Below are 25,672 nucleotides of genomic sequence, written 5' to 3'. Positions count from 1 at the left end.
TTTTTCTCAAATTTCAAATCAAACAAACACGAGAAGGGTTCTTTATTAGCCAAAGCAAATATACAAGAGAAATTTTGAAGAAATTTAGCATGGAGAAAGCAAAGCGCATTGGTACTCTTATGAGTCCCTCTTGTATATTAGACAAAAATGAGCATGGTAAAAGCATTGATTTAATGCTTTATAGAGGCATGATAGTTTCTTTGTTATATCTTACTGTTAGTAGAATTGATATCATGTTTAGTATTTGTTTGTGTACAAAATATCAATTTGATCCTAAAGGTTCATATTTAATTATTATTAAAAGAATCTTAAAATATTTAAAAGGAACACAAAATCTAAGTTTATAGTACTCTAATCAATTCTCAATCAACTTAGTTGGATAAATAGGTACAGATTTTACTAGTTGAAAAATTGATAAAAAAAGTACTAGTGGAACTTGCTAATTTTTAGGATTTAACTTAATCTTCCTATTTACAAAGAAATAAAATTTGGTAACCTTGTTTACAGTTGAGACTGGATACATTACAATCAAAAGTTGTGGGGCTCAAATCTTGTGGATTAAGCAACAACTTGAGGATTATAGCATAAAATTTGATAAAATACCCATACAATGTGATAATATAAGAGCTATCATCTTAACTAAAAATTTCATACAAAAATTAAGAACTACACACATTGCGATATGACATCAATTCATAAGAGATCATGTTCAAAACAATGATGTAATTACTGATTTTGTTTATTCTGAAAAACAATTAGCTAATATTTTTACTAAACCTGTTAGTGAAGACAAACATGTTTGATTAAGAGTGAACTTAGAATTTGCAATCCTTTCTACTATTATCCTTCTACTAAAATCTATCAGTTAAACGCTTGTTTACTATAGTTAATTAACTCAATTTCAATTTCATTTTGATGAAAATGTTGAATCCCTTTTTTTTGTGAGTCGACTCTGAATCTGAGAAGTCGACTCTGGATCATAAGGAGTCGACTTCTTGGAGTAAGGAGAAGCTTCAAGTCGACTCAAGAGTTAACTCGAAGTTCTACTGGCAGTGAAGGAGTCGACTATTAGAAATTGAGGGGCGACCTCACCACTCAGGAGCCGACTCGAAAGTGAGTTCGAGCCGACCCTTATGTCGGGAGACGGATGTTATATCCGAACGATCCCAATTCTGTTTCATTTTATCTACTCCCTCCTTCTATTTGAATCTCTCACCTACCATTTTCTCCTCCAAAATAAGTTCAACCATGATAGAGAATTCTTTTCTTTTGGGTGGATTGGTCCCTCATGGCTCCTAAGAAGGAGATTGCTCAACGGATGAAGTGGACGGAAACCCTAGTTCTATTAGAAAGAAGAACCAAAGCTCAGATGGATTGAGTGCCTCCGTAGGCTAAAGAGACAACTGCTTCCCCTCCCAATGCTATTCCAAGTTAGGTACCCCTCTCTACAAGGGTTTTGACTATTGATCGCAAGATAGATTTTGAGTTTTTGCAACGAGAGGGTTTCTCAATTAGAAGTAAACTAAAGCAGATGTGTTGGAAATTTATGTGCTCAAGGTGAGTCCTCTAAATCTACCCTCACTCATATTCCGCCACATGTACAAGGCAGCAAGCAAGTCGAAGGTATCTCTATTTTATGGCATGATTCTAAGCTTGGTGCTTAGAAACATGGTGTTGTGCTTGAAAGAGAAACTTCGAGAGCATTGCTGCACACCAACACCTAGGATGACCGCTCCCTACATTGAATAGGTTATTCCAAGATTGATGGTCATTGGGTGCGACATGATGCTACTAGGAGACAAGATGAGCCTATAGAGACTAGACCTAGCGAAACTATAGCCTCTATTGATGAGCATACTAAGCCACCTGCCCCCATGGAGATGTATTCAGCTGAGGAGCATAGTGTAAAGACTTTATGACATTTTTTGACTTTTAGCCTCCATATCTAGAGAGCAGCTTGAGTCACACTATTAGGATGGATGAGGCGTAGATGAAGTCCATTATTGAGCGAGTGCTTGCTAGAGTGATGGCTTCTAGACTTCTTGGATAGGGGGGACAGCAAACCCCTACATCACCACATGGTGCACTTCCCACGGATTAGAGATTGTAGCATCATTTTCTTTGTTGACCCAGATGGTTGCTGAGTTGAGGCATGACATCTTTGACATTCGGATATTGGTGATTAGCTAGTTTAGGAGGACTATAGATATTGAGGGGGAGACAAGTGCTCAAAAGATTAGTGAGCATATTCTTGGAATACTTAAAGAAGTTCAAGATGAATCAAGACATCTAATAGAATCTCTTATTGCATTGGCCTCTACTTTTGTTGAGATGATCGGACACTTCACGTAGGAGTTGAGATCCATTCAAACCCAACAACCTGGTCCATCTCATCCACCTCATCCTTCTCCACCAGGGTTTAGAACTAGAAGATTAACTATTTATCATCTTTATCATGGCTTACCCTCATCCTCATCTTCATCTACTTCCTCAAATGAGTCTAGGACTTAGGAACCTTTCTTTTTCTCTTATTTGTAGAGACTCCTAAGTTTTCTTGAATTGTAACTAACTCCTATTCCATACCTATAGTTTGAATGAGTCATATTTGTATTTAAACTCTTTTACTTTATAAAAAGATACTGATTAAATTCATCCGACATGCATTTATCTATGACAATTTCTTTAATGAATGGATATCTATAGTTTAAGTTCAAGTGACATGTGCTTATCTATCTATTTTTGTGATATGATTCAATGTTGCAATTCTATTTAATAAATGGATATTTTAGCTTGTAGGTTTAAGTGTTTTTCCTTAGATGTTAATCTTGCTTATACTACTATCTGAATTTTATACTATTCTCTTTTGGAAATCAAAGATTTTGTCATCATCAAAATGGGAAAGATTGTTAACCCTAAAGGTTTGATTTTGATGATGCAAAATATTTGAGTAAAAAGATGACTAATCTATTGCTTTAAGTTTGGTTGATTAATTTCAGAAAACCAAGAAAAAAGCCTTTAGTAATTCTCTAATGAAGATCATCTATATGAAGCTCTATATCGAGAAACAAACCTCCCAAAAGGCCTTGAAGCAATTCTAGGAAGCTCACATGCAAATATAGAAAATTTTGTTCTAAGCTATCTCAGAGTTGATCCTCAGTTTGCAATGAGTTGACCCTAGCACATTATCACTAGCTGATATGGTTTCATGAGCCGACTTCAGCAAAATACGAGTCAACCCCAGATCAGTCTCAGAAGATGGACAAAATGCTGCAAAATTCATCAAATTGGCGAGTCGACACATGAAAAATACAAGGAGACTCTAGTCTAACAACAGTCGACCCTAGAGACAAATGAGTCGACCTCTGAATGGCCATTGAGAATAAACAGAGAACTAGAAATTTTATCGCTTTGGCAAGTCGACGCATGAAAAACATGAGCTGACTCTAGTCAGACAAGAGTTGACCCTAGAAACAAGCAAGTCGGCCCCTAAACGACTATAATGAAAAGATAAAAAAGCAACAAAACTCAGCCCATTGAAAAGTAAACCCTTGAAAATATCGAGTCCATCCCTGTCATCAGATGAGTCGACCTCTGAACTAAGAAAGCCAACTCCACAATAGTCACAAAAGAAAGACTGAGCATAACAAAAGCAACAGCAAGCTCAAGATGATTTCTGAAGATCATAAGTCAACTCTTGGATATCATAAGTCGACCCTTAAAAATATCGAGTCGACTTCTCTGCGCCTTACAATAGTAACATCTACTTTTCTATAAATAAAAAATGTTGTTTTCATATCATAATGGCTCTTTTAACCTATCTATTGGCTAGAAGAGTATTCCAACCACTTCCAAATAATATAAATACATGGAAACACTAAGAAAAAAGAAGAGAACTTGAAAAGAGAAGAAAAATAGATAAAAAGAATGAGAAAAGACAGCTTCAAAGAAAAAATTATTCAAGTGCATATATTGAGAGCTGAAAGATCACATCTTCTGCAATTGAGAGTTAATGAAGCGCATTCAAGATCAATCAAAGCCAACCCAATAGAGTCAATCTCTATTTTTTATTTTGTATTTATTGTTCAGGAGCTATACTTTATTCTATGTATATTCTATTGTAACAAGTTTTAGGGACTAAAACTTGGGGATAGGTCTATCCAAACCCTGAATTGGATAGTGTAGGTTTTGGTATATTGCCTGTGAAAATCAACTAGGCGAAGAATTAAGCGAATTCTTGTTAGAATATGATCTTTCAAAGGTACCTTTTGATATAACCCCTGTTCATAAGTTGAAAGGATTATGATACATTATTTGCACATAATTATGTTGATAAGGTGCTACTAATGAAATGCTATGTCAAGATTTGACTACGCTCATGCAAGAAAAATTCAAGATGAACATAATAGGTGAACTCATATTATTAACTTGATCTCCAAATCAAACAAATAAGAGATGGGATCTTCATCAACCAATAGAAGCATGCAGGAGAAATCATGAAAAAAATTGGTCTAAAGAATGCAAAACATTTCGATACTCCTTTAAGCCCCTCTTGTAAATTAAACAAAGTTGAGCATGATAAAAGTATTGATTTAAAACATTATAGAGGCTTGATAGATTCTTTGTAGACCTGATATTGTGTTGAATGTTTACCTATGTATCTAATTCTAAAAAATCACATTTAAATGTAGAACATATGTATTTGGCCATCACATAAAATATAACAAGTGCTATAAATTTAACTAAAAATCCAAATCAGCACTCAAAAATCGAGCACACTAGAATAAGACATCATTTCTTAAAACACCGTGTGCAAAATAATTAAATTTGTACATTCTAAAAAGTATTTGACCGACATCTTTGCAAAACCTCTAAATAAAAAAATAATTTTTGTGATTAAAGATGATTTGAGAATTTATAATCCCTTGTGTTTACTCCTTTCTATTGAGCTCCAGATTATCACTTTAAATCTATTCTATTTCAACTACATTCCATTGAAAATCCTGAATTTTTTTCTCTGTGTGTCAGTCCTTAACCAGAGGAGTTGACACCAAATAATGAGGAGCCGACCCTTACGAGTAAGTGGGAGCTTCGAATTGACACGAAGTTCTGTGGGAGGGGAGTAGTCGACTCTCAGAAATGAGGGGACGATCCCACCACTCAAGAGTTGACTCGAAAATAAGTTCGAGCTAACCCTTATGTCAGAAGATGGATGATAAATCCGAATATTCTCTACTCTATTTCATCTCATCTCTTCTTTATTCCATTCGATACCTTGCTTTGCTTGTTCCTCCTCCAAAATCCATCCATCCTCGATCTTGTTTTTCCTCCTTTGGATTCTCAATGGGTCCTAAGAAGCAAGTTGCACAACGGTTGAATAGAACGGAAACCCAAGTTTCGTCTGCGAGAAGAACAAAAGCTCAAATGGACATAATGCCTTCTCAAACTGAAAAAACATCACCTACTCCTCAGACCGCTCCAACTCAGGTACCTCTCTCCACTAGAGTGGTTATGATTGGACAAAAAGTTGATTTTGATTTCTTGGAGTGAGATAACTTCTCAATTGGAAGCATGTCGAGAGAGATGGGTTGGGACTTTATGTGTTCACTTAACCTTTCTACTTATCCTAGCCTAGTCAGAGAATAACTCTCTTGACTTGATCTGCCACGAAAGCTGAAAATGCTATATATCGCTTTGTAAGTGGTCTTAGTACGGCGATTACTTTAATCTTAACTATTTTTTCAATCTATTTCTATAACAACGTAATGATAGCTATACAAATGTCCCACTAGTACTACCAAAAACTTATTTGCTCCTTTTGTTCTCTCTGAGTGTGCCAAAAAACTTGTTGGCTAATAAAAAGGATGACAAGTCTGATAACAAGAGTAAATAGATATGCAAGCATGCCATCAGTGTTTGAGCTACCAAAAAGATGATGATTAAAGAAAGGATGTGAGAGTAGTATGGGTCTAGATGCCTTAACATTCAAGAACTTTTACCACCATCATACCATCATTAAAAAAAAATAGATCCAAATAGTGTTAAGGTGTAGCCTGAGCTACGGTAGTAGAGATTTAAGTTAACACTACTCTTAAAGTAGAGCCCTACTAGTAAATAAAGTCACTATAGAAAAAGTTGGCTATCCCAACATTTACATGTCGACGCTAGATAGAAATGTCGGTAATTTTGGTCTAGCGCTAAAATTTACCGACACTTTTAAATAGCATCGGCAATCATAATACTATGACGACGCTAGATAGGGTCGTCGAAGGCGAAAGAAAAGAAAAAGAATTAGATGATGCTTAAAAGCATCGTCGAAGGCCAAACGAACCTCTCCCCAAATGACACTTTGAAAAAAGAGTTGTCGGAGTCCACATCCAGCCCCCACCCCCAACTAGAGTTGGGCAACGGGCCGTGCCGGGCCGGCCCGGCCCAGGCCCCCCGGGCCCAAATTCTAAGCGGGCCGTGCCTGGCACGGCCTGTGAGGCACGGAAGGCCAGCCCGGCCCGGCCCCCGGCCCCTCTATTGGTGGGCCGGGCCGGGCACGGCACGGCACGGGCCGTGGCACGGCCCGTAACGGGCGCAAACGGGCCGTGCCAGGCACGGCCCGCAACGTCTCTAAACGGGCCGTGCCTGGCACGGCCCGTCTGGAGAGGGGGAGGGAAAATAGCCGTTTCCAACGGCTATTTTCGGAAAAAAGTCGATTTTACCCCTCCCAACAATCCAATAACGGCTGAATGGAGGGGTATTTTGGGAAAAAAAAATTTTTGGGCTTCTATAAATAGCCCATTCCTCCCTCATTCTCACCACACCAAACCTCTCATTCTCTCCTTCTCTACTGCTATTATTTCTCTCCTCTAAAGTGCTCTTCTAGCAATTTAATTTTTAGTTTGTTCAAGTGCTACACAAGAGGAGGTTCCTGTTGAGAAGAGAAGGTCGCTTCTGTTGAGAGCACAAGAGGAAGCTCGGAATCTCGGCTCTGCCTCTGCCCTCCGACCCTCTACTCAATTCCTCCTTGCGGTTAGTTTTTATTTTTTGAATTAATCATAGATATGTCATCTTTTGAGGAAAGTCAGTTTGGCATTCCTGTTTCTGAGGGAGAAGAAACTAATCCCCAACCCCCTGTTCCTAGTTCCTCTAGAACTGGTGAACCGAGTGAAGGTCAAACCTCTTCTCGTAAGAGGACTAGTACTGTATGGAATGAATTTGATAGAGTTATGGTTGAGGGAGTCTGTAAAGCTAAATGTAAAAAATGTGCCAAACTTTATAGTTGTAGTAGTAGTGGGGGAACAGGGCATTTAAAAAGACATCAAGAGAGTCATAGGATGCATGATTCTCATGCTCAAACTCAAAGTAGCCTTAATATACAAGGGGGATTACTTGTAGGTAATTTTGCATATAATCATGAAAATCAAAGAAAAGCACTTGTAAAATGGATAGTTAAGGATGAATTACCTTTTAGTTTATGTGAATCTTTTAATTTTGAAGAATATGTTCAATTAAACCTACAACCTGCTTACAAAAGAACTAGTAGGCGTACATTTAGAAGAGTAGCTATGACCAATTTTTTAGCAATGAAACAAAATTTAATTGAAACACTTTCTACTTTAAATGTAAAAATTTCATTAACTTCTGATATTTGGTCAGCATCTGTAGGTAGTAATTATTTTATTGCCATTACTGCTCATTATATTGATAATGATTGACAATTAAATAAACGTATTCTTGCTTTTCGTGCTTTTGATTTTCCACATTCTGGGCAACAAATTTCAAATATAATTTATCAAACTGCATGTTCATATAATATTAATGATAAAATTATGTCTATTACTTTTGATAATGCATCTAATAATAATTCTGCTGTTGTATTATTAAAAGACTCATTGCATCCCATATTAGATGGAAATTTACTGCATATTAGATGTGCATGTCATATCTTAAATCTTTCTGTTCAAGCTGGCATGGGCATGATTCAAGATGTGATTTCAAAAATTAGAAATGCAGTTTCTTTTATTTATGCTTCTAGATCAAGACTTCAAGAATTTAAGGAATTATGCATAAATCATGGTAAACGTTTTAAAAAATTTAAACTTGATGTAATTACTCGTTGGAACTCCACATATAGCATGATACATGATGCATACCCATATAAAAATTTATTAAGTGCATATATTAATGATCGTGGATTAGGATTTACATTGACTGAAACTGATTGGAATAAAGGAAAAATTTTGGAAGATTTTTTGCTTAGTTTTTATAATGCTACCAATGTTCTTTCTGGTATTTATTACCCTACTTCATGTTCATTTTTACAACAAGCATATATAATTAGTCAAAAATTTGCAGAACATAGATATGATGATGTTTTAATGCCTATTATTCACCTAATGGAATCTAAATGGAATGAGTATTGGGACAGGATATGTCCTATGCACAACTTAGCTGCTGTATTTGATCCTAGAGTTAAATTAAATGGCGTGCTAATTTTATTTGATGCATACGCTGAAAATATGAATCAAGATGCTGAATCTGCTAAAGATGAGGTAAGACAACTTCTTTATGATATTTATGCTATATATGATGAAAAAATTCGTGGATCTAGAACACAAATACAAACCTCTATTCCTCCTTCTAGTAGTTCTCGTTCGTCATCTATTTTTTCATTCATTGCACAGAGAAGACACACACATGCTTCAAGTTCCTCTTCATCTTCTTCATCTTTAAGTAGTGAAATAGAATTTTATTTACGAAATGATCTTCAGTCTGCATATGATGAAAATCAAATAGAGAATCTAGATGTATTATCTTGGTGGAAGAGTGTTAGAAATCAATATCCTGTTATGTCTGCAATTGCACGCGATATTTTAGCTGTGCCGATGTCCACGGTAGCATCGGAATCCGCTTTTAGTGCAGGTCGGCGTGTTCTTGACGAAAAGAGAAGTAGGATGACGGGCGAAACGGTGGAGATGCTTCTCTGCTTCAAGGATTGGCTGGATGCTGAGGCAAGACTTCAAGATAAAGGTGGACATAATACAACATCCTCTGATGATGATGATACAAACACTACTGAAGACTGAAGACTGAAGACTGAAGACTGAAGAGTGAATACTGATTCACTGAATCACTGATGATTAGTAAGATTTCTTAATTTTTTATAATTGTACATTTTTATTGTATTCTGGAGGTCAGACCAAGGTCCAAACCTCGGCCCTTTCTTAGTTTCTTATTGTATTCTAGAATCTAGAGGTCAGACCAAGGTCCAAACCTCCCTTCATGTACCATTTTGATTTAAATTAATAAACTGGTAGGGGTCTATGCCAAACCCCCCACCATTAAGGTGGCTTTATATTCATAAATCAAGATTTCTTAGTGTTCAATATTTATTAATTTATTAAAAAAATTTTATCGGGCCGAGCCGGGCCCAGGCCCGGACCGTGCCAGGCTCGCGTGCCAGCCCGGCCCAGGCCCTTATGGGCCGTGCCGTGCTTGGCCCGCGGGCCTAGACCGGGCCGTGCCGGCCCAGGCCCGAAGCGGGCCGTGCCTGGCACGGCCCGCTGGCCAGGAACCTCTAGCCCAGCACGGCCCTATCAAAGGGGCCGTGCCAGGCACGGCCCGCTTCGTGCCGTGCCGTGCCGGGCCGCCCACGGCCCGGCCCAGTGCCCATCTCTACCCCCAACGACGCTCTCTCTAAAACATTGTCGGAGTCCAAATGAACCTAGCCCCCACCCCCACAATGCTTTCTCTACAGCATCATCGGAGGCCCCCAAAACCCACCCACATAAATCCCACCCTCCCCCTGTCCCGATCCTAATCCCTTCCTGATCCCTAACCCCTCTTGTTCTCTCGCTCGCTTGGCTTGATTTCTTTTGATTTCTCCTTAATTTTTTTTTTGCTAGATTCGATCGTAGAGGGCCCTTCCAGATCCGAAGCACTAACCCTAGGGAGAATATTTTTAGGTTCTCCTCCCTGGGGGGAGATGGAGGAGGCGATGGAGATGGCGCGGGTGACGGACACGAAAGAGCGGATGGAGGGTGGAGCAGCTTCCCCAGCTATTGGAGGCGTCTACGAAGAGCCTGTTGTCAGCCGAGGTCACGGCCCTCGTCGATTGTTGCACGGATCTCCTCAAAGACAACAATTTTCGGGTCTCCTAGGGCGCACTTCAGGCACTGTCCTTCACTACTGTGCTCTCCGGGGAGCACTTCAAGCTCCATTTTAATGGTCTCATACCCGCCGTCATCAAGAGGCTTGGTGATGGGAGGCAGCCCGTCCGGGATGCTGGCCGACATCTTCTGATCAACCTAATGGAGGTTAGGGATTCAGAATATTCTCTAAAAAAATACATATGTCATTTTTCAGTTTCTTAATTTTTAATGTTTTCATACTGTCTTGCGTGAATTTGTGAGTTTCGAGAGATCGAAGGGGGTTCATCTAACTTATGCGGTCGCTGTCTTGCGTGAATCTGTGAGGATTCGAGAAATTGGAGGTGAGGAAAGCTCTAGAGGCCGTGCCGTGGACCGAGGAGGAGGGGGTCCTCAGCGTGTTCCCCTTCCTTCGCGAAGAAGAATCCCGAGATCTTCTTGCTAGGGTTTCTCCGAAGGTGACCGCCGGAGACCGGAATAGCCATCCTCAGGTCTCTAGGTTTAGGGTTTTCAATTTTTTTTTTAAAATAATTATGCCGATGCTTATAAACATCTGCGGACTGCAAATTAGGACGATGCTTAAAAGCGTCAACATAGCATCAGTTTTTGCCGACGTTTTGAAAAAGCATCAGTAAAAAATGTTTCCATCCCCACCTATGCGACGCTTTTGAAAGCATTGACGCTAAAATTACCGACGCTTATAGCATCGGTATAGGCTTTAAAAAGCGTTGAAAAAGACTATTTTATTTGCAGTGAGTATAGTATAATATAAAGCTAATGTTAAGATAAGTAAAGATAAAATACAATTAATTGATATGTTGGATGTCAAAAGGTTCTTTATCAACATTATACTCTGATATTTATAGGTGGCTCCTCCTAACTGTAAGATGGGTGCCACTACTCCTCTTGGATACTTGTCCTCACTAGTATTTGTCACATGGACCACTAGTACCATATATGATGAGTAGTGCTACCCTTCCTCTCATATTATGGATAGTGGAAAAATAGCTATAACTACGGCACTCCTTCCTATTATGAATATTCGAAAGATGGGTGCAGCTATCCTACGTGGATTTCACTACACTAAGGCTTCATCATGGATCGATAACTCTTGCTCTCTTGGATCTAAACCGATTTTATTGGGCCTACACCAACCTTTAGAGCACAATCAGTCTGGATGTGGTACAGACACAAACATGTATAAACTTTAAATAAATTGACATGAAATGCTTCACAACATGCTATGTCATTCTAACAATTTTCTTGAAGCACAATTTTATCATAAAAATCCAACCATCATACACAATGTAGTCTCCTATGCTTGGTCTACATTGTCAAATTTTTTTTTTGTGCTTTGTAAACTATACCCGTTTTTTCATACACATATATAAACTTATGGAAAATTGTGTTCCGAATGTCTGTACAAAAACAAAAACAAATTGATCAAGATAACAACTGCAAAATGATTTTTCTAAGTAAAAATGTGACATGAATCCATCTCTAAAAAACCTAGAATATAGCGATACCTACATATTAGTTTTCAACGAGGCTAGACGTGACTGCAACAGAACACACCAATTGTAGGTTTTCTAAAAAGTTCCTAAAGTACAATAAAGTTTTACATTTGGGCATAGGAAGTGTCTTCATTGGGTTTCCAGACATTCTCAGGATTCTACAAACTTGGATCCTTCGGTATTAGGGGTGATGACCCTAAATCTGCGTATCAGTATTAGCGGTCATAGCTCTAGATGGTAGAGTCCCAATTTAGGCACGCGCCCTTGATCTATAGCCCATCACCTAGAAATTCTTTCTCCTACTCTAAGTCATTCCTCAAAATTAATAAATAAAAAGGTCTAGAGTGTACAACCCTACTTTAATTTCTCCTTATTCGGATGATGCACTCCTACACAAAACTAAGACCATCAGTTATAAGAGACTTATAGATGGAACGAGGGAAATGGTGAAAAATATGATGGAGAGATGGAAGAAAAACTAGACTGGTTGGGTGGTCGGCGTCCGGCGCCAGAATTCGTCTGATTCTAGGTAATGATCTTCCGAATTGGAAAACGAGATTTCGATCAGAGCAAAGGCAACTCGATGGGGGTTGTCAATGGTGGATCCAGTGATGCCTGGCGAAGAGCAGAGGTCAACACGATTGACAGTTGAAATATTAGTTTAGGACCCTCTAGTGGGTTCGACCGGGGCACATGCACACACGCAGAGAGAGAGAGAGAGAGAGAGAGATTCTTCCAGGGTCCACCCAAATGTAAGAGAGAGGGAAACAGGGAGAGGGAGAGGGAGAGGGAGAGGGAGAGAAGCAGGTGTTTTTTTTGTTAGAAAAATAGAGAAGGGAGAGGGAGGTCCTCATGGTCTCCTAGGGAAGAGGGAAGGGAAGAGGTGGTGGTCCGGCAGGGCACTAGTGACCAACGACCAGAGGTCCTTGCGGCAGGTGATGGTACCGGCTTCTTCTCTCATATTGTTCTTCTGTTTTTTTCTTCACCTTCCCCTTTTTCCTGGATTCTTGATTTTCTCAAAATTTGGATTTATTGTTCTCCTCCTTCACACTGTTGACCCCGATTTCTTTATTTTATTTTATTTTATTTTTTCTGTTGGTAATCCAACCTCTTTGTCTTTCTCCGATTTCGATTAGGGTTGTGAAGCAATTATCTTTTCTAAACCCCTTTTGGTACGACATATTGTTGGTCTGAGGAACATGATAGATATGCTTCATTAGCCCTGATATTTTGCGTTGTCTTTGGCGTCAGACCTTCTTGAATTAAAGGAAGTTGCATTTCTTTGATTATGGGAAGCGTTTCTTGAAATCTTAGCTTTGCCTGCGTTAAGGGAAGAAGGGGCATCTCAACAGCCAGACCTTTTTGAATTAAAGAAGTCGCATTTCTTTGATTATGGAAAGCGTCTCTTGAAATCTTAGCTTTGCCCGCGTTAAGGGAAGAAGTAGCATGTCAACAGCCAGGAAGAGATCCTGTTCTCAGAGACAGCGATGCTCAGAAGCAATGCAGTTGCGAAGAAAATCTTTGCCACATGAAAATGCACTGCACCACACGGTTATTCTTTACCAGGTACAATTTATTTCTTCATCATGTTAGTAAAGTCAAAGATTCAAGATTTCATTTTCGTTGGCTCTCATTCATTGAAGACATGTTTCTTTTTTGCTTGTTAACTACATGATTGTTCTTTTCATGAATGGTTAAGTAGCAAGGAGATATGCCCAAAATTTATCATGGGTAATGCTTAGTGTTGTTTGTTGCTTGGCCACCGGAATCCTATGTTCCAGTTGGAACATACGCGTGTAATGGAATCTAAAACATGGGTGGAGCATACTCTGGACAGGAAATTTGCTGGGTTTGTAATTACTTTAAGGTGCCAACCGACCATCATTGTGCTCTCATGCATATATTCAAACTTGCAAAAGGCTGGGGTTGCCCAGATGAGTTCTTTGTTGCTTTCGGTAGAAGGAATTTTGACAAAATAGAAACACATAAACAATTACTGCTTATTGAGAAATCGCAATTATTATCTTTCCCAGTTCCTGATCTAATCGTTTTGCTTGACTGCAGCCTCACTTGCAAACATATTTGGGATCATCCAATTTTTGTAATAAATTGTGATCATGTAGTTAGTACAGGTGGCGATCATCATACGTGATAAATTGCACTTTTTCCATGTGGGCATAGTCGCATGGGATCCTGAGATGTGGTTTTGAGGCACGTTGAACATGCTAGGAGGCCGATACTGCCTCGACAGAGAGCAAGGCCATAGACCCAGTCCAGGATTTCACCTAGGTTTTGTTGAAGGATTAGGAGGAGAGCAAAGGATCGAGGTTAACTTGGAAGTTCTGTTGGTGGTCTAGCAGTTTATGCCTTAGCATCTGCAATAGAAAAGTTCAAAGAAAGACAGCATAAAGTAGTTGAAAGAACTTTCAAAGAAAGAAGCATTAGCAACATTGCCTTTGAACCCATCAAGTCATGAATATTAGATTTTAAATGTTGCTAGAACTGCAATTCTTTGCTTTGACTGATGACTTCTATATCTTACAGGGCACAACCAATGATGTGACAGCCTTTCTAATCCTTGGAAGAAGTCAGATAAAAGACATAGCGACACTGATATTTTAAGAGTGGGTCAAAAATTTAATACAGTGATCGTGATTAACAGGGGAGGGGAGGCACCCAATTTTGTTATTTGGAAAATTCTGGCAGTGCGACTACCAATATGCTCATGACTAGAGCAGAAGACCTCTTAATTAGTATTGGAATAATAACATAAAAGGTTAGCCCTTATATTCACATTTGCTGAAACTTGATTAGCAGTCTGAGGATGCACAGCCATTACAGTAATGTTGATGAAACAATATTTCATCTTATTTACTTTAGGTGGTTGCTTTATCTGCTGCATTTCATCTCATAATATATGTTGTGTACTTCTAGATTAGCCATGCTTATATGACAATGTTGAGATAGAATCAATACCCTCATTACCGGTGGAACTGGAATGAGTGCATTGGATGACCATTCAATTGAGGAAGAAGCTGGTGAATTCACGTTTACATGTAGCCACTAGCTTTCGATTGCTGCAGATATGCATATTGGGTAATTGCACTTGTTTGAGGAGGTTGAGTGATGTAAACATAGACTAAGACTTGGTCATGGGAAATTTCTACTGAGGGTTACTTCCCAGCTTCATAAATTCCCCAGAAACTCGATTGGGTACTCACTTCCTAAGTATTTCCTTCAATTTTTTTTAAATTCATTTCCTTGTATCCATTTCTGCATCTGCTCCCAGTTTTGGCAACTAAGGTTTAAAGCATGACATACCTAGAGACATGGTGTCAAAGGATGAGCTTCTCATAATGGAATCATCGGAATACAGAACAAAATCATAAACTTCTTGCAAAAATAATGTGCTTGCTTCCTGGTACACCTTACAGATTACTCCTTTGACTTCATAACTTGATTGTTGACAAAGGCCAATATGACTGAATTGCTTATGATGTCTATAATTTTTCCCATTAGATTACAGTTTTTTAAATTTGCTAACTTTTAAGATGTTTATTATGTGGTAGTAAAATTTGTCTTGGTACCTCTATTTTTTGGTGCTAACAAGGTGACAAAATGCTATAAAATTATGAGGGATTGTTAGTTCTTCTAAAACAGAGTGTCCGAGTTTCTTCAAGTCCTCTTATCATGCCTAGTTATTAGTATAATACCACTTCTATCAGGACAAAAGACATTTTTCTCTGGTCTCTTTCCTCGGCTCTTAGGTTGCTGCAGTTCATACTTTTAATCGCCCAACCTAATTAGAGCAAATATCATCTTTGCTTTTATGCACTTTCCTTCTCTTGTCTATTTGGATTTGCAATTGTGTATCCACAACCATTCTTTGGTAATTTTGCTTGAGGTTAGGTTTATGTCCTTGTTCTCTATGCATCATTTTCTTGAACTTTATTTAAATTCTGGAAGATCAGTAAACATGGAAATAAAGGAAATCAAGTAATAGATTGTCTTGTAAGAGAATGGGCAGACATGAGGCGCGCACACTGGATTTCCAGTGTTTATGAGGGTCTGATAAAAAATGCAGGTGTTACATCCATGATGAAAAATCTTTATAATTTTGAAGAAAGACCATAATTGTTCAAGATATTCATCAACCTTCTTCTACTTAGCTTCATACATTTATCTAGCTTCAAGTTCTGTAATCGACACCTTATTTGGTGACTTTGGTATTAACTTGCTTGAAGATTTGTCATACGTACCTCTAGATAAATCAACTTCATTTGAATAAGCATCTGAATCAATACCACTCTTTCCAATGCAAAATGCTGGTCTAGAAGGAGCCGGGAGAGACACAGAGATACTGCTGAGCATCACAACAACTTGTAACATGTTGGGTCTATCAGATGGATTTTCCTGGACACACAATAGGCCAATCCGAACACATCTTAACACTTCGCCTCTTGGGCAATGGTTGCCTAAAGATGGGTCCAATATCTCCAAAATTGTTCCTTTGACCCACTGCTTCCAGACCTGCATGAAATGAATTTATTCAGTCATCTAGGACACTGTAATATACGAGGGTTATTTCCACAAACCAGCCAAAGTAGAGAACCTTTTCTTTAATTTAAGGGTTTGCTGGCTAGCACCAGTATATTATTGTTCGATCAAAGGTAGTTCGCACTATCATAATTGCACCAAATTAACATTCCATAGGATCACATTTTTATTACTAACCTAGGAGCATGAAAAGATTGCACATGGATTCCTTTTGAATGGCAGTTCATTTTGGACCCTAGTTCTGCTTCACACCTAATTCACTTGAGTAGGGATCCTCTGCAGTACATGTTTTGCACCAGGAAGAATTGTACAACCTGCAATCACCGCCATGTCATCCAATCATGGAGACGGACGGCTATTTAACATCCAATAGTGATGTACAACATTTGGAACGCAACATGATGCCGTATTTGACAGTTGTCTATCTTCCACGATCAGATGACATGGCAATGATCAAGGACTATACAACCCTCTATGGTGTAAAACATTCACCACAAAGTATCCAAACTCAATCCACTTATCCGAGACACTCTATTCAACAAGCCTGCCAGATAAGAATCATAAGGTTTATAGAGTAAATACTAATAAAAGCTTTCCCACAATATGACCGGCCTCAATTGCCATACATGCCACAAACATTTGTAACAGACAATAAAGATGCACTAATATGATGTATGTCTTAACCAATGGCTCCATGTCTTGTTATCGTCAATGTGCCATGTTGATACAGAAATGCAAATGAAAGTGGTCATTTATCAAATGCAGGAAAGACAATAAATAAAAGCTTTCCCACAATATGACCGGCCTCAATTGCCATACATGCCACAAACATTTGTAACAGACAATAAAGATGCACTAATATGATGTATGTCTTAACCAATGGCTCCATGTCTTGTTATCGTCAATGTGCCATGTTGATACAGAAATGCAAATGAAAGTGGTCATTTATCAAATGCAGGAAAGAAGAAAATGGCCATCGGTATGGTCCTTGCTATTGCTATACCTCTAGTAACTGCATTCGTGCTGATCTGCATAATTTGCATTTGCATCTCGAGGAGGAGGAAGCCATTTGTAAAGTTACCATGTAAGTAACCCATGAATTAAATGCTTTCTATTGTTTCACAAAATATCCAGCTCTTTTCTTTACATTTTTTTTGGGGCTTGACCAAAGTTCTACCAAGAGGAAAAAAGGATGAAATCTTAGGTGAAGTTACTATAGAAGTTATGACCAGAAAGGTTTACTATAAGCAAAAAAAAGTGTGCATTGCTTGATTATTTATTTCAATAGCCTTTAATAAGTCTGTTAAAACGAGGTCCAACGGTCCACAAGTTGCCGCCTTGAGAGGCAACGATCTATATATTGGTCTTGATTTAGAGCTGACTTGGTTTAATTAAGCAACATCATTTTCTGAATTTTTTTCTGGGTCCAATTATCTCATCTTCTTATCATTATTTGTAAGATTCAAAAGAAATTTTTGACAATAGTTTCAAAATTCCGTGCACTTTCAGTACATGGGAGTAGCCTGGAGGAAATCGCAAGTGTCGAGTCCCTATTACTTGATATATCTACACTACGATTTGCAACATCTAACTTTTCTGAAGAGAACAAACTTGGAGAAGGCGGCTTTGGTGCAGTTTACAAGGTATCATGGTAGCCTATTGCATCAACTTCTTTATATCTAATCTTAATAGAATTGTACTCCAATAAAAAAACTTTATCATACGTAATCTTCTTGATCCAAATCAGTTCTATATTTATCTTTAATTTCTTCAGGTTCTATATAACTCCTGTTAAACTTATAATTCTGTATAGGGACTACTAACTGATGGACGAGAAATAGCAGTGAAGAGGTTATCAGCTAGTTCATCACAAGGATTCAGAGAGCTGAGAAATGAGCTAGTTTTAGTTGCAAAACTCCAGCACAGGAATCTTGTAAGGCTTCTGGGTGTTTGCTTAGAAGAACAAGAGAAGTTGCTTGTTTATGAATATGTGCCTAACAGAAGCCTGGACACCATTCTTTTTGGTATAATTTCTTCATCCACTCAAAACTGACTATTAAACGTATGCAGCCAGCATAATATTGTTGAACTATAACTTAATACTGAACCTCCAACTTTGGTGTTTGTTTAAATGTAGGCTCTCCTCTACCAACTTAATATAGTTGTGTTTCTAGTGTAACTCTTTTGTTAGTGCAGAAGAAACAAATGTCTGACCATCTTATGTTTAAGCCCTCTTTGGATGTACTCTCATATGTATTGCCTTAATTGATCATCCTTAATTGATTATCAAGTTTGTATGACATAGATCATGAAAGCGCGAACAGCTAAACTGGGGAAAAAGGAACAAGATCATTGGTGGGATTGCTCGAGGCCTACAATACCTGCACGAAGAATCTCAATTAAAAATTATACATCGGGATTTAAAAGCTAGCAATATTTTATTAGATGCAGATTTGAACTCAAAGATTTCAGACTTTGGTTTGGCTAGGCTTTTTGGTGGAGACCAAACTCAGTGCACCACGAACCAAGTCATTGGAACATTGTAAGTAGAAATCTTGAACAACCTATGCATTCTCTATCTGAAAGAATTACCAATGCATTCACTGGTTGAGTAAAGAGTATTTTAAATAATATACTCAACTTATTACAGTGGGTATATGGCACCGGAGTATGTCATGCATGGGCAGTTTTCTATCAAGTCAGATGTATATAGTTTTGGTATTCTGGTTTTAGAGATCGTGGCAGGCAGAAAGAACAGTGATTTTTCTAATTCTGAATATGTTGAAGATACAGTGAGCTATGAGGTCTACAAAACAAGGGAGGCATGGCACGGTCAGAAAATTAGTGACAGAAGAGAAAATGGAGAGGGAGAGAGAGGGTCCATTGGTGTCTCAAAAAGGGGATGGGGAGAGTAAAAGGAAGAGGAGGCAACACCGGCCTCTCCAATTCATAGAGTAAAAGAAGGAATTCCGGTCGAGTTTGGAAGGCAGAGCCAAGATCGCTAGACCCTCCTCATTTGGTGAACAAAAATGGAATGGAGAAAGTTGGAAAGGAAAATAAGGAGGAAGGGATCCTCTTTGTTTTCGAGATGATTACGTGGTAGCCATCCAAGCATGCGCCTCTCCCTACAGTGAAAGCAGGCTTTGCATTCTTCTCGTCTTAAATCATCATATGCTATTATATTAACTAGAAGTCCTATATATCGACGATGACCTCTCCCGGTTTCAGGTTTGTGTCATTGGATTGCCTTTATTCTTTTTAATTTCTTTTATTAATGAACTGATAGTGTGTTTAGTATAGAAGAAGAGGTTACAGACAGCCCTAGCAAAGTGGGTCGGCTTTAGTCGCCTAACCAAATGTACGTAGAACTGGCACCGTTGCAACGAGAATTCACAAGCATCTCACTTTTTTTTTAAAGCAATAATATATATAAATATGTCTCACATAAACAATCCATATTAGAATACCACGGGGCTAGTACAACATGGAGATCTCCAAGGAAATCGCTCCAAGACTCAAAATAATGGCAAAACAAACATTCATCGACAGGAGCTGTTAACAATATTGGAATCAGAACTCCATGCTGGTTTTCAGAATTACACAATATCCAGTACAATATTATAGAGGCCTGATGGAGTAGCAGACCATAGTAGATTTCTAAATATGTATGCTGTAGGAGAATATATACTAGCGTGACGCTAGTGGTGATAATAGTGATAATGGCAACAACAGGGAGATAATTATTGCGTGGATGAGGAGATGGTGTCGCGTAGGTGGTAACAATTTTTATGTGAAAGGTGGGGCAGGGGATGGAGATGGTGTAGGTGGAGGCTTAAACTAGCAAGGAGAAGGAGATGATGGTGTGGGATGTTGGGTAGTCGATTGATGAGAGGATTGAGATGGTGGGCATGGTGACTAATGGTATATGCTGCTGCTGGTGGTGAGACTCGTGTAGTGTAGGCGGTGACTTGGATGATGATAAGAAAGATAATAATGGTACAAAGGTGGTGGAGGTGGACACTTCTATTAGTATGGTGGAGGTGGTGATTTATAATTAGTTGGTGGTGGAGGAGGAGAATAATAATAATAGTAGGGAGGCGGAGGAGGTGAGGAATACTTATAAGGTGGTGGAGGAGAGGGATATTTGTAAGAGTGATAGTAGTAGGGAGGCGGAGGAGGTGAGGAATACTTATAAGGTGGTGGAGGAGAGGGATATTTCACTACAAAATAATTGATATCTCCCGGCGCTATATTTGGCCTATACCGACGCTTTTAAGCGTCGGCGAATTTCTCACCCACGCTCCCCAAAGCGTGGCTCCGACGTCGGGCAGGTGGGCGTGGGGCCGGTTTAGGCCGACGCGTGAAGAAAGCGTCGGCGGTCTATGCCGACGCTTTTAAGCGTCGGCTAAGGTGGCATATGCCGACGCTTTTAAGCGTCGGCAAGCTTCAAAGGCGTGCCAGTTTCCCAGTGTTGTGCCGACGCTTTTAAGCGTCGGCAAACTTCAAAGGCGTGCCAGTTACTCAGTATTGTGCCGACGCTTTTAAGCGTCGGCAGCAAACTTCAAAGGCGTGCCAGTTTTTCCGTGTTGTGCCGGTCGCTTTTGCCGACGCTTAAAAGCGTCGGCAAATGATTTTTTTTAAAAAAAAAATTATAAAAGTAATTTTTAATACCCTGTACACATTATATTCTAACAAAACAAATACACTAAATCACATATATAACAAAATACACGTCACAAACAAGAACTTTGATTACATTCATATTATAATATTTGATTACATTGTACTTCAAAAACATTCTAAAAATATACATCTCAAATTCCTAAGTACACAATCTACGATATGGGGGCTATATTTTAAAGTTAATACTAGTATATAACCTGCATGATGCATAAGGTACAATTTTTGTTCCTTCTTCCAACTATTCTTCAAATACAATATAGCAATATAATAATTATAACAAACAGAAGGCTTCAATAATTCTATTGCACATTAAACAATTAACTTTAATGATGGCCGAGTAGAAGCCCCCATCATTTTCCGCTGTGTATATCTTTCTGTCAGTCTCAACATCAAAAATAGTCACCACATTTTCCGCTGCTGCTGCTAAATACTGTCCAATGTAAGGCTGAAACCTAACTTGCACTGTACCACCCTGTTTGACCAACAATAAAGAATTAATACATGAGCACAATTAACTACAACCAAAGGTGAACATATAAAAGCATAATCATGAAAACTAACCTTAGAAACACGTGAGCATGAAAACTGGGCTGGTTAAGAGTCCTAGGCTTCAGAGAAGCATTAACAAAAAAGAGCTATTGGAGATAAAGAAAATGCATGCTCTGTTTCATCCAGTGATCCCTGCATGATGGTTGAAACAACTGAATTGGCATCAGTCTTGTTGGTTTCAATGCCAGTTGGCATCTCTACCAACAGCATAGTGTAAATGGAGGCAGGGCCATCTGCTGCCCTGAAATAGGATTTGCTGTTAGTTACCTTCAGGAGTCCTGGGCTTTGCTGTTAGCCGCCTTCAGTACTTTTAATCCTCTTGGAGTGTAAGATCATCCCTATTAAAATATAAGAAAAATGCTTGTTATTCGCCAGATAAGCACCGAAGACAGCTACACTTGAAACCAAAACCTTCAGCAAGAATTTTCTGCCGAGCCTCATAACCCATGCTAACATCAATATAGCAGATCCGCAGTTCCTCACCTAAACCAGTTAAAATATTAATTAATTATCAAGACAATTAGCTTCCATTCATAGTAGAAAAGAAAAGGATAGTATAATGCAAATAGTTCATAAGGTAACTGGAACAAAGATTGTGCCTTAACAGACCTGCTTCGATGTCATGGACAGCCTTCAATTTTGCATTTGCATTCTCTATCCATAATATATGTGTATTTGGATCTGGAAAAAAAAATAACAATTGTTTAGCTTATCTATTTCTTTTCCACAACAAAGTGTTGGATACAGATGCCAAAGTTAATATGACGGAATTCAAAATGCATACAAGAGCACCTACAAGAGCACCTTATGCTCATTTTGAGTTTATAAAATACTTATCCACCAAGTAGCACAAGATCTGTAATAGATATTTTGTAAGCCTAATGCAATGTTTGTTTGGAATAATAAAGGCTAGAATGGAATTGATATTCCAACTTCGGTCTGATTCCAACATTTGGCATACATGCTGGCAAGGGAGAAAATGAGGTGGAAGAAGGAATATGGATAGGAGACAGGCCTCTCAGAACCTACACCAGGTGGAACACAGGAAACATCGAGCACATGTCAAAGGCTTATGAGGTTCCATATCAAAATAAATCACCTGAAGGCAGGCACATAACTTCCCAATAGATTTCACCGGACTATTATGGTGGGACTTACAGACCCTAGGATACCCCCCCCTGCAAAGGGCACTCCATCTGCTTACCCTTCCTGTAGTTTATAAGCAGCCCACAGAAGTAACTTGAAGCCCTCGTGTCAGTCCAAAAACGTAGGGCAAGCACTTCACGATTGTAAGTGCCACTCCCAAGCGAGGCTCAACCACAAAAATTTACATGGTTTCCATCTTCTATAGACAAATTACTCTTATCTTTGCCACCTGATACGTCAAGTTAGTGTTGTAGATATTGGAAGGTCAAATGCAGTGGGAAATCGGAGACCAGAGCCTTTGAACTTTGATACAGGGCATAACCAACAAAAGATGTTAGGCCCTAGTGCCTGCAGGAAAAATTGATTTGAAGTTAATCAATAGCGTAATGACCAGATATCAGATATCCAGGTGCATGATCTCCCCTGAGCTCATATATATAAACAGTCAAACATGAAACAAACTTGTGTTGCGCACTTTAAAGAAGACACATGATTTAAGGACCAACCAATGGCTACCCTTTAAAATTAAGCCTTCAATTGGAACCATGATAAACTTGTAGCTCAAAATACAAAATGCCTTGAAAGCTAACTAGCCTGAACTGAGAGCAAGTGCAGTTGTAGTGAAGCAGAACCCTTAATGTTTAAAGAGTGAAAGAAACAAGGAAAGAAGTCATCTAGCGTGCACAACATCTTAGTTCGAAAAGATCCACATAAGAGTGACCGTCCTCTTCTCCAATGTAAACTTCACAGAACCATAAAATAAAGTAGATGCTAAGCAACAATAACAAAAGTATATGATTGAAATAATGTTGACCTTGAAAGTAGCAATAGAACATATCCAAGATAGGACAAGCAGGGATTAATACGAGTGAAAAATGTCTATGCTATCACCATACCAATGATCTGTCAAGTTGATAAATGTCCGAAAGTCAAAATCAGACTTGAGGAATGATGCTATCAAAGTGAGTCATCTTCTTCTTTTTTTCTTTTAGAGGAAAGTTACTCACACATGTTGTTTTATTAGAGTAACTACTCTGCAGCTGATCCTTCTGTGCATCATGAATAAAATTTCCAACAAAAAGAACCTGAAATAATATTGAAATAATTTATGAATAGGATTTGGGAATTATAATGTGATGATCTATGTTTCCGTAAACTAATTCGAGATAGATTAGAAAATAAGTACAAATTGTAGCTTGCTGGCTTAGCAAAATCATGCTACGACATGAATAAATATGAAGTACTTATTCTTGTGGTGTATAGAACGTGCGATGCATGTCCGTCGATGTTAATTTAATTCCTTGTGCCCATGACTTCTGATTCATCAAGCATTGCATCTGTATCTTAAAATCTTCCATGCGAATAAGCTCAGACTGCAGGTACCCCCCACCCCACAAAAGCCCCTCTCTCTCTATCTCTCTCTCTCTCTCTCTCTGGGTTTTTTTTTGTAATTTCCGAAGCAAACCTTTTCATTTGCAGTTGAAGCTTTGAAATGCACAGTTGTTGCCGGACTAGTGATCCAACTGGCAGAGACAACTACAGTTCCCACAATTTGAAGGGATCCCTCTCGTCAGCTTTGGTTCATCGTCTCCTTGGGGTTTGGGGACCCCAACCAAGTCATCTCATTTGTCTTGATAACTAAGGAAGCAACTTTTGACTAATTAGGTAACCAGGGGTAAAAAAAAAGCCATGCTCCAAGCCCAGCCCAGCCTCATCGCCATATATTTCCTCTAGAACCAACAAAGACATATAAGATAATGCTTAGATCCAACAAAATGCCATCTCTATTCCTTTCCACAACTTCCATGTACGTTATATAAAGTCCATGAATCCACTACCCTAACCCTTCAACATCCATCCAAGTCTCTGTCTCCTCACAAGCGTATCAAATGTGGAAATGTTCTTCAGCAGAATCAGCACTATCATCAACAGACTCCTACAATCTCTTCAATATATAGTTACACATGTTTCAATGTCCTTATATGTAAACCTAATTTCATGGTTTTTCATGAGACAAAGTTAGAACTTGCAATGCAGCGTGGACTATTAAAAGCGCACAAGCAGAAGACGACCACTATAGAGACAGCCAACATATCAGAGCATGAAGTTGATCAGAAAAAAGCCAACTAAGTATTTTGTTGCTTCTAAACAGGTATCAAGTGTATTAGAAGCTCCAACATTAGTACTGCTGTATACAAGAGCAAAGCCTTGATTCATCACCGGTTTATACGACTACCACAAACTACAGCAGCAGATCAAACCAAGCCCAAAAATTCCAAGTTTACTGAGCAAAAAGCCAAACAACAAAGCAAGAATAGCACCAATTCTCATCGTATCAAAAATTAGCATCAGCTGAAAATCAGCATCACTAACTCTTAAAAGCCATGGCAACCCTCCAATTTCAATCAGCATATCATCATGCACCAACCAGACTTGTCAAAACCATAGATAAACCCATAAACAAAACACAGAAACATTGACAAACATTTCTTCCTTCCCAACAAAACCAAGATCGACCGAGTCAGAGACCTGGTAGCATCGACATCCAACAAAACCAAATATAATAAATCTACATAAATAACAGAGGATCTAAGTGAGGAAAGCATTAGATCAAGGCCGCAAGAATTTGAGATCTAAGAAGGGGAGTGGTGTGGGGTACAACAACATAGCTTACTTATGAGCGCTATACTGGTGTTCCATTCTCATCAGTTCCTCGGAAGAGAAGGGGGCGGATTTGTGGGGAAGGGCGCACATGCTCCTCGCCCCAATCGCCCTTCCCAGCATCCATTGCAACGATCTCTTGGTCGCAATCATTTGATCTGCTCAGCAGCAGGAGGAGGAGGAGGAGGAGGACGAGCAGCAGCAGGAGGAGGAGGAGGAGGAGGAGGCTTACCTCAGAGGAGAAGGAGGAAGACGGCAGCGGGGAAGCACCGGCTCGCGATGGACGTGGGAAGTCGGCGCGCGCACAAGTAGGGCATCGACCGAATTTTAGAGGGGGCTGGGCGAACGGAAGGAGGAAGACGGCAGCGGGGAAGCACCGGCTCTCGATGGAGGTGGGAAGTCGGCTCTCGAGGACGACGCTTTTAT

General features: G+C 39.1%; 1 protein-coding gene and 2 long non-coding RNA genes across 18 annotated transcripts; 2 read left to right on the top strand and 1 right to left on the bottom strand.

The window, feature by feature from the left end:
* The first annotated feature begins 9,676 nt into the window (after window positions 1-9,676).
* Window positions 9,677-18,457, top strand: LOC120109135 (cysteine-rich receptor-like protein kinase 6). 7 transcript variants are annotated; one of them, XM_039122882.1, is made up of 6 exons: window positions 9,677-10,304; window positions 12,965-13,216; window positions 14,195-14,426; window positions 17,166-17,291; window positions 17,717-17,850; window positions 18,021-18,457. In XM_039122882.1, exons 4-6 carry the CDS (start codon window positions 17,177-17,179, stop codon window positions 18,258-18,260), a joined length of 489 nt encoding a protein of 162 aa, XP_038978810.1. In that variant the 5' UTR covers window positions 9,677-10,304; window positions 12,965-13,216; window positions 14,195-14,426; window positions 17,166-17,176; the 3' UTR covers window positions 18,261-18,457. The 7 variants fall into 7 exon arrangements, with proteins under 7 accessions (XP_038978810.1, XP_038978808.1, XP_038978813.1 ...); XM_039122880.1 differs by having other exon boundaries at window positions 12,902-13,216; XM_039122885.1 differs by lacking the exon at window positions 12,965-13,216.
* Window positions 18,458-18,546: 89 nt separating this feature from the next.
* On the top strand, window positions 18,547-19,525 carry LOC120109138. Its single transcript, XR_005510169.1, has 2 exons — window positions 18,547-18,749; window positions 18,858-19,525. It is a non-coding gene; the product is annotated as an uncharacterized LOC120109138 (long non-coding RNA).
* Window positions 19,526-20,940: 1,415 nt separating this feature from the next.
* Window positions 20,941-25,472, bottom strand: LOC120109137. 10 transcript variants are annotated; one of them, XR_005510165.1, is made up of 5 exons: window positions 22,049-25,472; window positions 21,851-21,922; window positions 21,707-21,777; window positions 21,452-21,591; window positions 20,941-21,362 (listed from the first exon to the last, which is right to left on the bottom strand). It is a non-coding gene; the product is annotated as an uncharacterized LOC120109137 (long non-coding RNA). The 10 variants fall into 10 exon arrangements; XR_005510166.1 differs by having other exon boundaries at window positions 21,452-21,571; XR_005510164.1 differs by having other exon boundaries at window positions 21,452-21,571; window positions 21,707-21,922; window positions 22,049-22,120; window positions 22,644-25,472.
* Between the last annotated feature and the right edge of the window lie 200 nt (window positions 25,473-25,672).

This window comes from Phoenix dactylifera, unplaced genomic scaffold (genome assembly GCF_009389715.1).
Source record: "Phoenix dactylifera cultivar Barhee BC4 unplaced genomic scaffold, palm_55x_up_171113_PBpolish2nd_filt_p 001851F, whole genome shotgun sequence".
NCBI classification, from domain to species: domain Eukaryota; kingdom Viridiplantae; phylum Streptophyta; class Magnoliopsida; order Arecales; family Arecaceae; genus Phoenix; species Phoenix dactylifera.
Note: the sequence above shows the minus strand (reverse complement) of the source record. Positions and strands in the feature narration are given on the sequence as shown.

What these genes read in the sequence shown, in the direction of transcription:
- LOC120109135 (XM_039122887.1), top strand. Translation starts at nt 17,177, where the DNA reads ATGGCCATCGGTATGGTCCTTGCTATTGCTATACCTCTAGTAACTGCA. An exon ending in GCCATTTGTAAAGTTACCAT is followed by an intron (nt 17,292 to 17,716) that starts GTAAGTAACCCA and finishes GTGCACTTTCAG; the next exon opens with TACATGGGAGTAGCCTGGAG. An exon ending in GCTTTGGTGCAGTTTACAAG is followed by an intron (nt 17,851 to 18,020) that starts GTATCATGGTAG and finishes AATTCTGTATAG; the next exon opens with GGACTACTAACTGATGGACG.